The sequence below is a fragment of the Acanthochromis polyacanthus genome, chromosome 2 (genome assembly GCF_021347895.1).
Source record: "Acanthochromis polyacanthus isolate Apoly-LR-REF ecotype Palm Island chromosome 2, KAUST_Apoly_ChrSc, whole genome shotgun sequence".
NCBI lineage: Eukaryota > Metazoa > Chordata > Actinopteri > Pomacentridae > Acanthochromis > Acanthochromis polyacanthus.
Window position 1 is genome coordinate 19,762,286 of NC_067114.1, and position 10,965 is coordinate 19,773,250.

General features: G+C 40.4%; 1 protein-coding gene across 4 annotated transcripts in view; it reads left to right on the forward strand.

Moving 5' to 3' along the window:
- Positions 1 to 8,628, forward strand: part of LOC110955449 (protein unc-13 homolog C) — a 115,989-nt gene extending 107,361 nt beyond the window's left edge. For all 4 annotated transcript variants that reach the window (XM_051960169.1, XM_051960162.1, XM_051960174.1 and 1 more), the window contains 4 exons: positions 277 to 424; positions 3,382 to 3,474; positions 5,823 to 5,982; positions 6,970 to 8,628. In XM_051960169.1, the coding sequence (XP_051816129.1) occupies positions 277 to 424; positions 3,382 to 3,474; positions 5,823 to 5,982; positions 6,970 to 7,255 (687 nt within the window). In that variant the 3' untranslated portion in view covers positions 7,256 to 8,628. The remainder of the gene's footprint in view (positions 1 to 276; positions 425 to 3,381; positions 3,475 to 5,822; positions 5,983 to 6,969) is intronic.
- The last annotated feature ends 2,337 nt before the right edge of the window (positions 8,629 to 10,965 follow it).

Consider the following 10,965-nt stretch of genomic DNA (forward strand, 5'->3'; position numbering starts at 1 on the left):
TGTCTGTGTTCAGCAATCAGGCTCATCAGCACAAATGTGCATTAACAAACCAAGCAGGGACTTCAGACTTTAAATGCATGGTAATTATCCAGCAAAGTAGCCATTACTGCTGTCTCCTGCCTGGTCTCCTGCTTGTAAAATGCATACTGTCTAAATAATCCTAGGTTAGCCCCCAGCCAACTGTAAATTGCTGTTGTGCATCAACTTAAAAGTGGTTTACTAATTTAACAGTCTCAAGTTCATTCTGAAGTGGTGTTTCGTATTCTTTTTTTGTAGCAATACTTCCATGCTGGAGGAAATGGGCTGAAGAAGACCTTCCTCGAGAAGAGCCCCGACATGAAGTCCCTCAAATATGCTCTCAGCCTTTACACTCAACCTACAGATGCCTTGATCAAGAAATATATATGCACCCAAACCTCTCAAGGTAAGCAGCTAACCAAGGTCAGGCTCAGTTAGGCTCCAGTCAGGGAGGGGGGGTGGAATCATGTCAGCATTCAAACACTGAGAAAACCATTATGAGCTGTTTCCTGTGCCCATAAAAAGTGTCTGAAAGGGGTGAGTTCAGGCTCAAAGACAGCTTTATTGAAAATGATGGCAGAAGTGGCTATAAGGTGTGAAAAGCACAGATTGTTGGTCTAATTGTAAAATAGCATTTTCGTGCTTTTCCAGGACATCCCTTATAAACATATTCTAATAGAACTTTCCAAATTGTTTGCTCACAGATCTTTTTTTTCCTGTGATTGTTCACAGTTTATGTCTAACATGTCTGCAGCCTTCCAATTTGTAATCATGTGCTTTTTCAGTGGAAAAAGCTTTATTTCCTCTGCTTCAGTTCACTTTCAGCTTCTATTACTATTTAAAATTGATTGAAAATAATGTGACTCCAGTCCTGGCCTGTTCCACCTCAGCAGCATGCTGTTCCCCTATAAGTTCAAGTTACATAATTACAGTATGTGTGTTCTAAAAATCCTTCTGTGTCACTTCATTGTCTTTAGGCTTGTATGAGCAGTGGACATTGCAGTAATTGCACTCATCCCCTCACTGCGGAAGTCATTTGTCTCTTTCACTGTAAATAAATGAAAAAAACAGATGCATAAGTGGAGTTATCTGTGACCTCCTCACCCCATGTGCTTAAGGGCTTGATGGCTCTCATGCTCCTCCTGTCTCTCTCTGTCATTGGAAGCACATAAAACTCTGTCAGGACAAATGTATGAGAGATATGCGTAGCGTAAACCTGTGAATTCCCTATTGTACTCTCTGCTTGCTCTGCTCCTCCGTCATCACTGACCCACTTTTCTGTGTTGTTGTTGTCTCATTCATCTGTCTCTATTTGGAATTTTTTCCCATCTTTCTCTGTAACGAGGCAGAAATACCTTCAGGTGTCCGGAGAGATTTGAGGGGGGAACTCAGCCTTTAAGCTCCTGGTTGCCTCGGTGTGTTCAGCCTTGCAGAACGTCACATAGGCAGGCAGCAGGAAAGAGAAAAGGCTGTAGGAGAAAGCAAGTCAGCCAGCAAGCCAACCAGCAATGCCGCCCTCCCTGACTGACAGATGGGCCTGGATGCACAGTGTTTCGCTGTGTGCTATTTTTGAGATTTGCGATGTGTTTCTCCTCTTCCTGCCACTCTGTCTCCCATCGTGTTCCACCCCCAACCCCCGATTTCACACCATGTTGTCGCTCTTTATCTGAGGTGGTCTAATGTGATGTCTATAAGTGGAAGTGGTGAGGTAGCTGATGTGCATTAGGTCAGTAAACAGTGTGGAGATGTGCTGATGCTTGATGTAGCACGGTGGACACTGTTTCATTAATCACCAACCCCTGTGCTCTGACAGCGACATATTTAGACCACAGAGTGCACTACTTTAATCCTGCCAAATATGCTCTTGGAAGCATATGTGTCTCTCTGTTTGTTAGTGAGGAGGCTGATGCCGTATGCAGCCGCATTAATACATAGCAGTCCTATAGATGGTAATTTCACATTTATAATTTGCACTTTCTTGCTAATGAAGTAGTTTCCTTTTGCTATATTACTTAATGCAGGCTGAGGCTGACATCTTGTCTGACAATGGAAAAAGCTGTGAATTACAGAGCAAGTCTTTGACAATTAATGCTCACCTTTCTTATCTGTTAATTCCCTTTGTTACATTTATCTCACTTAATCTTCTGACCCTACTCTCTGTCACCTTTGTTTTATCTACCTCTGTTTTCCTTTATCTTACTCAAACTCCGCTCTTCCATGTCTCTCAAACTCCCTGCTCCAGTGTCTGCTGTCTAAATCTGTTTATTCTCTCATAAATGTGCTAACTGGCAGTGTCATGCATCCGACTTCCGTCAGAAAGCACACCAAGGAAGTCTATTAACCAATAATGTTGTTTCAGCCAATAGCTGATGTAAATGTGCAACTGCATTGCTCCGATAATTTCCCACAAGTCCAGAGACTAATTGTGCAGCAGCAAAACTGTTCTGCCTTTCCCCAGCCTCTCAGGGCATCATTACACTAAATCTTGAGGCTTGTTTCTTCATTACCAGCTATAATGGGCACTACATGTTTGGCACATATTGATTAGCTATTGGATCACCATGCCCGTTCATCAACCACACTTGCCTTCCAGTGTTCAACATTTGTGTGTCCCAAGCTGAGTGAAACATCAGCTAAAACGGGAAGGACTCTCTGCATTAGGCAAAGTGAGACACGCGGTCAGCAATTAATTCTGTTTGTCCATATGCGGCTGTAGCTGTAACGAGGATGTAGCTCTACAGGGTGTGATGCCTGAAAGGGTATTTCCTCCATTGCAATCATTCTTTTGTTCGCCCTTGTCCCCTTGCTACCTCCTCTCTGATGTGTTGTTTTCATTCCTACTTGGGTTGCCCCGCATACAGTCAAATCTGGTGTTTTGTATATCCGTTGAGCTGAGCAGTTTGATGATTTTATCATGTAGAACATTATTCATTTAGTGGATCCCCTCACACCATCTGCCTCTTGCACGGCCTTCAAACCAGGCAGATTATTTCATGTTTCTTTTTTTTTTGTTTAGCCTGAAGCTAAAGGAAACCCTGGCTCTGTTTGCTACTGGCAGTGAAAACAAGTCTACTCCTGCTCTGCTTTTCTTAGGTTTAGGTTTGTTTTTTTTTAGCTTTGACATACAGAGAGGTGTTTATACACAGCTTTTTGGATCAATGTTTGGATACCTCATCTACAAGAAAAAAAACCCACAAAGCTGCACCCACAGTTTTGGATCATGTCCTTGCATCCTCTCTCTCTTTTATTTCTGGTTCCTGGTCACTCTATTTCTCTGGCTTCCTCTCTGCCTCTCCCCCGTTCTCCCAGATTTTCATTATGCCTCTTTCCAATTCTCCTGTTGCTGTTTTGGTGTGTGTCCAGGTCAGTCATCCAATGGATCGGTGGGGGAGGTGTCAATGCAAGTGAATCTCATCTCTCACCCTGGCACTGGAGAGCACAAAGTCAGCGTGAAGGGTGAGCTTTTTCCTATACCCAGACCTGCTTCTCATCATTTCTATTCAAATTTATTCACACCTGCGTGTTCAAAGACTCAATTTCATTTGCGCAACAGGACTGCTGGGGCCATGATCAGGAGGATTGTTGTTTACCATTGGCGCTCCTTCAAACACAAAGAATACGAAAATTATCATCTAATTAATTGCTAATGTCACAATTAAAGTAATTAAAAATGAAACAACAATGATGACTTGCTCCACAGTTTCTTTTTGGTTCCTGCTGAGGGTATAAAATGCATGACATAGCCTAGTATCTAAGATTAGGTAGATTTATATATCAGAGCCACCTATATTTTTCTTGTCTGTATTTTTATTATAAGGCTATACCATAGCAGCAAAGATTTATGGATCGTAATATAGGTGTGTTGCTGATTTTGGATTTGGATTCAGACTGAAATACCTGAACAACTACTGGACAGATTGCTATAAAATCTAGCACAGATCAAGAGGAAACCAGAGATAAAAACAAAGCCAAGAAACAAATGCCAAACCTGCAGTTCTTGGAATAACCACTTGAGGCTGGCTCCAAAAACAAGTCAATTCCCATAGATCCCCCATATTAAATGTCCAAGTCTGGTGCAAAAAACTGTTTTGGTCTATAGGCTTGATGTTGTGTCCATAAAAACTGTACGGGGAGGGATTTTTAAAAAAATATATCTCACCCATTTAAATTGTATCAAAAATTAAAGTTTTGCGCAACTAGAACTAAGAGTGTGACAGCCATCGTTGAACAGTCCATGGCTCAGAGGCATTTGCATGATGCGCCTCAGCTCCACCCACACTCCACTTGTTTGCTTCTCTTTGGATTAGCCAGGAGTTAGAAATAGTCAAGCACTGCCAAGATGGTGACAGTTGGAGCCACAACACCAAGTTTCAAAAGCATTGTTTAGCAAACCAGTGCATGACGCCAAAGAGGGTTTGTCCGTCTCTGTATACAGTCAGCATAGAGACCTTTGTGCTCCCCAGAGAGCCATTCCTGATGACTTTGATAATGATATTACTTTTTTTTTTGCAGCACAGATGTTTCACAAATTGAATATGTATTGCTGTGAAATTAGTACACTGATTATTATGTCTTGCCTAAGTTTAAAAAGTGGTGATACTTAAAACCCAGTGGCATTCCTGTCTGCTTCAGTGATGTTTTGTTTTAGGTGCTAATTAGCAAATGTTGGCATGCTAACACACTAAACTGAGATGATGAACATTTTACCAGTTTAGCGTTAGCATGTTAGCATTATCATTGGAATGTTTACATTGTCATTCATCTCAGAGCAACATTGTACCTATATAGACTTACAGAGCTGGTATTATCTCTGCAAACTTCAGTAACTGGGAATAAATATGCATGATACACCAACTTCACTTACCTATTTTTTTAAGTAGAAATGACTATGTTCAGATTCTAGCTTACTTGTGCCTGTATCAAACATTTTTCACAGCATGGTTCTGTGAGAAAAGTTTGCGTACTCTTACCCTCATTATAAATAGGCATGACTGCTTTTTTTATTATTATTCTATTTTTATAATCACACATTTTTAGATTTCTCATTTTCAGTAACAAAAATTTGACTCACTAAAAGCATCACCCACATAGCTGCAATGATACACATTCCGCCTCCTTCCAGCAGCACCATATGCACTACAGCTGCCAAACAGCTATAATCAGTGACAGCAGTTGCATGGCAATGTGATTGGCAGTTAGGTGACTCTGCAATCATACATTTGTGTTTTCTATTCAAGGAAGACTCATTATTGTAGGATGAAGATCTACAGTTTAGCACATTTGTTTTTCTGCATTATCTTTGACAGCTTTCACAGAACCAAATAAAACATGTAAAACTTGAAATCCATCTGTTGTGGCTGCACACTGCCGTGGCATTATGGGTGCATTGAAGCTGCCGTGTCAATCAGTGTATCTTGTCTCCTTCATGGTGGATTTATTCCTACACATTTTTTGAATGTCAGTGTGGAGTGGTGAGTCTGGGAAGAAATCTTTTCGCTTTGATTCATAGGCACTAACACCCTGAGATGTTTACTCTTAATGTTATAGATCACTTGAAATGTTTCTGCTATCAGACTCCGTTGTACTTGCTCTGGCAATATCTCAGCACAAGAAGGCATTTTCTACAGTTAGCCAGTAATCTATGAGAAAAAGACAAATACACCCCCAGGAATAGAAAACAGGGCCAGAAATACACCTTTTCCATCAGGAGAATTCATGTTTGACATGAACTTTCCTTTTCTTTTTGCATAACCTGTATCTATGACATATTTCAGTATTTTCCTCTGAATTATTTCCTTCCTCAGTGGTCGCAGTCAACAACCTCATCTGGCAGACCAATGCCATGTTCAGGCCATTCGTAGAGGTCAACGCTGTCGGTCCGCACCTGGCTGACAAGAAGCGCAAATTCAGCACCAAGACCAAGAATAACAATTGGTCACCAAAGTACAATGAAACATTCCAGTAGTGAGTATGCAGTTTTCTTTCTTGTTAGTTACAAAAGTGGAGAGAAGGGACAGTAAAGCTGGTAGGTTTTATTGTAGTGCAGTAATTAATATGATGACCAGGCACATACAGTATAAACGATGTGCCCTTAAACCAGAGATCTTCATTCTGTAGGCACATCTCAAAAGAGCGTGCAGCAACCGGTACGCCCCACAGTACCTGTATAACCTTGCAGCGAGGGCAGCTGTTCTAAGCTGTGAATAGAAAGCAAATTCTTCTGCTCTTTGCCTTGAAACAGTTGAAGAAAATCACGGGACTGCTTTTGCAATTTTATATCTTCAACACTGTAATGCACAGAGCCAAGCCAGTGCAGCCAAGTCACCGAGCAGAAGTGATTTAGACTGAGTTATAGCCACACCAGTGTGATCTGTGCAAGCACACTGCTGGTTGGACCTATATATTCACTCCTGGCTTTGCCATTTGAATTTAAAGAAGCCGTTAAGTTGCTAGGGATAATTAAAAATCAGCTTTGAAAGAGGCAGCGTAAGAATAATGGCTCATTTAAATAGAAATGTTCATTTGACTTACAAAACATGATTCAATCGTCTCATCATAGCCGCACATACAATAAGGAGGCTTTTCTCTGGGGAAATGTCACCAAGCCAGACTGCTTTACTGACACTTTATATTCAGCAGCGAACAAAGCTGAATGTCAGGTTCCCAAAAGCAATTGGTTTGCTCTCATGTACGAATCTTTGGAACGAGAATTTGGGCTTTTCACTAAGTTTGAATGCTCATAAAGACAGTGCATCAGATTTAATTGAGCGTACCTTTAAGTGACTTTAAATTTACTGAACAGCATTTGTAGGCTACTGTCAGTATGCTGTTACCCCTGCTGTGTTAGTTTTCATTAGCCATGCCGCTTATTATTAGTTATTAGTGGGCATCTTGTGAACCTGTTCAAACTCCTCTCTCACTTGTCTTTTCTCTCCTTGTCATTCCTGCCAGTGTTCTGAGTAACGAACACGGTCCCGAGGCCTACGAGCTGCACGTCTCAGTAAAGGACTACTGCTTTGCCCGGGAGGACCGCATCATCGGCATGACGGTCATCCAGCTCCGAGAGCTGGCGGACAAGGGCAGCTGCTCCGCCTGCTACCCGCTGGTGAAGAGCATCTCCATGGACGAAACGGGCCTCACCATCATGAGGATACTCTCTCAAAGGACCCACGACGAGGTGGCCAAAGAGTTTGTGCGTCTCAAGACTGACACACGCTCGGCGGAGGAAGTGTCGTAATGTGGAGTGAAAAAAATGCAGTATTAAAAGAGTTGTGTTGTCTTAAGTGAGAGATAAGGTGGAGGGAGAGAAAGAGCGTTAGCAACGGTTGTGCTTTCAGGCACAGAGGCTGAAGAAAACAGCAGCAGAATGAGATTGTCCAAAGAGAAACAGAGGAGGCTCGAATGTGGCAACGGCAGCAAGAGGGAGAGAGAAAGAGAGAGAGTTGTGTTTGTTTGTTTTTGTGCATGTGCGTAAAACATCTGTTGGAATGTTCATTTTAAAACTACAGTATGTACAAGTGTTTACTTACCGTATGCTTACTATTAAGTACTATATTCTACGAGTTATGTTAATGAGACATGATACCTTTTGTACTACATTTAGTCTTTTTGAACAGAGATTTGTTCCAATAAAGTGCCAAACCAGTGGAAAAAAAGAACAAAATCAACGTATATGAATTATGGTGAACTTAGTATGTTTGAAATTTGCTCGATTATTTTGTCCGGTGTAAGTCATTTTCTGACCGTGTGGCGTTTTGATTGTTGCAAAGTCGTTCATTTTGCACCCTCGTTTTTTGGCTTCACGTTCTTCCACACAGCACTGTTGTGCATGTCCTCTTCTCGGTCATGTCTCTCCCATGATTCCACAGTGACCGCTGAGCAGGGTCCTGTCCCCTTGCCTTCAAAACTGTTTGTATTTTAAGTCGACCTGAAAATAGACCATGTTTTTTTAAATGGCGATGACTGCTATGTAAACCTTCATAGGTGTTTGTAATTTTATAACCATGACAACAATGACGACAGCCTCCAGTGCTAACAGTCTTAGCAGAAAGGATGGAAATGTTTTCTTTTTCTTTGGCTTACTTTGTTCTTTCTTTTCGACCATCGGCTTCCAGCCTTTCTGAATGACCACTGTGAACATGAGCTTTGGAAGGCAAGCTTACATGACATTGCTGACAGTTTGATATTATTGTTTCATATTTTTCCGATAACTTTGTTCCTGATAAACTGCCAAAGTTATATAAAATATTTGTACAAAAGCAATCCATTACATGTATGAAGATATATATGTACATGTGATCTATTACTTTTTCAATGCTAAATATCTGATTGTTGATAGGGTGGTACTAAGATTTTATTTTTTTTATTTCCTGTGAAGCTGTTAACCAATATGAAAGTTGCACATGTTACTTTACACATTAGTTATATCAGCTTCTGTCATTGGAATTATTTTTCTTCATAAAGGAAAGAGTCTAACATTTGGTAAATATGCAACATTCCTATGTATTGCACTGATGGCGAATTGTATGTCATGTAAATATATTTAGTGAGATATTGTACAAAAGTCTACTTTTCTTCTATGTGCATAAAGTATGTGCAAATGTGTTAAAACATCCGGGTCATTTTGAGCAACTGTCCAGTAAGATTCCTGTTAATGTTTAAGTATTTATCATTTCTCAGGATTTTTTTTATCTCTGAAGCATCAAGGTCCATGAAGAAGCAAATTTGTCAGCTACTGTTCATAGAAGCACCCGATTCCTTGTATTTCACGCCGAGACCTTTGCAAAGCTCTTTGCTCTTGTTGTGGGTAAATTGTGGTTACAACCACTATGGAAATTATTTAATCTCTAAAAAGGCTTCCAAACAGGTTTTCCATTACATTCAAAAGAAGGAAGAAAAATCAACGCAATGGACCCACTGATATTTCAGATTTATTTTACCAATGCTTTTGTTACACCTGCATTACCAGCATTGCCACTCAATCACCAACTGTGATTTTGGTGTAAAGGCTTTAGCAGCTGATTCAGCCTTGAGCCCTTATTCTAAAGCAGAGTTGAGGGCAATCTGATGAGCTCACCCCTTTATATCTGTTTTTTTTTTTCTCACATTTTCACGCTTGCGCTCACTTTAAAGACTCATAGGCACTTTGCTTTTCTAAGCTAACCATGGTGTCTTTCATTTACTGGACTTACTTTCAGAGTTTTACTCTTCCAGCCTAGTTAGTCTGGGAAAAAACTAGAACAGCGCAATACATAACCGACAGTGGCAGCTGAAGTGAATAGCATTGAACATTTTGTTAGAATGCAATGCTCTGCTGAGAAACATTTGGTGCTGGCATTCATGTGGATGTTGCTTTGACACACAATACCTGGCACTGCAAGAGCTGCTCAAATATGGCCCAAATAGCACATCAAAGAGGCACTTACTCTCTTCTGATCCCAGTGCGATCATATATCCACACGATGCACCAGAACAGTCCTGATCAATGGAGGTCCCACTCTGCAACCCATAGGACTCAAAGGATCCGATGCCAATGAGCTTGACCTAAAAAAAAAAAAAAAAAATGATTGGTGTTAAGTTCCAGGGTGACACTTTGGCTCCTAGTTAGAAACTTTCAAGACTTATGTCCTCCACACCTGCCATATAAAAGCTTCCTGGTGGAATCTGCACGTGGCATATTTATAAATCTGACGCGCCATTGAAGATATTTCGCCTTTTGATGCATTTTCTTTGAAAAACACCTACAGATCTTTGCACCAGATACTGTAATCTTTTACAAAATACATCAAGGCTTTACTTCGTAAAAAAAAAAAGTTTCACTCTTATTCTTTTTGTTGGAGTTCATGATGTGCGAGATGAGTGTTTTTAGATCAGTTATGCTCTACTTACAACCAGTCATTCCACGCCCACGAGAAGAAATGCACGTATATGGGAGGAAATAGTCTCACAGAAACATGTCATCTGGCAGAACCTTATTGCCACATTTGTGCATTTTTATGTGGGCCGTCTCTGTTATATCACATGGTTAATACTTGAGGAAAATGCAAATTGCACAACTGTCATTCAAAATGACACCGGAACAAAACTACTTCTGAAACCACAAAAGCAATACCTTCTTCTGAGATGTAAGATGTGCATCCTAAACTAATTGTTCCAGCCACAGGCACACAGTGCATCTAATCATCTGGAACCAGGGCATAAGAGGGCAAGACAAAGTAAGTCCGTTTGTCAGTTTCACCCTTTAAGTATTGTCTTTACAGCTGTGGTTTAGTTTTGAAGGAGAGGGCAAAAGAAAGACAATGAGAGGTATCACGAGACTGACAGAAATAAGAACAAGAAGGTATAAAGAAATAAGAATAAGGTAAAGAATAGAGAATGCTCGAGGAAAATGATGGGATATGTGAAATATTTTTTTAGTCCTGAGCTGAAATGTTTCCCATTTTGGATGTCGGAGATCAATGAAATTATTATTCAAGATGACATTTCTTGCATTCAAGAACTAAACCCCTACAGGGTTTTTATTACTGAATAATAATGGTGCATTTGTGGTGTGAATGTTTGTTTTTTTAGCAAGGAATTTGACTGAATCTTTCAGCCAGTGATTCTACACTCTAAATTCCCCTTTCAGCATTGAAAAGTTAAAGATCACAAAGTAGAAAAAGTTAAACATTGTCAGTTGCAATTTTAACAACTACAAAAAGTCCATATTGTTAACTTCACTGTAGCTACCAAGTGTGACATTAGTGAGTCATTTAGATTCACATTTAGAGCAGTTTTAAGTGGTGTCTGAAGCGTTGCAAGAAATTGCATCACTATTTTCTAAAAAGATTCTCAGATGTTCTATTCCCCTGCTTCACCTGCAAGTGTGTGTGCGCATTTTAAAATTTTCACTCATTTTCTTCCCCTGAGCCAATTATGCCAGTCACGTCAGCTTGTTTTCTCACTGTG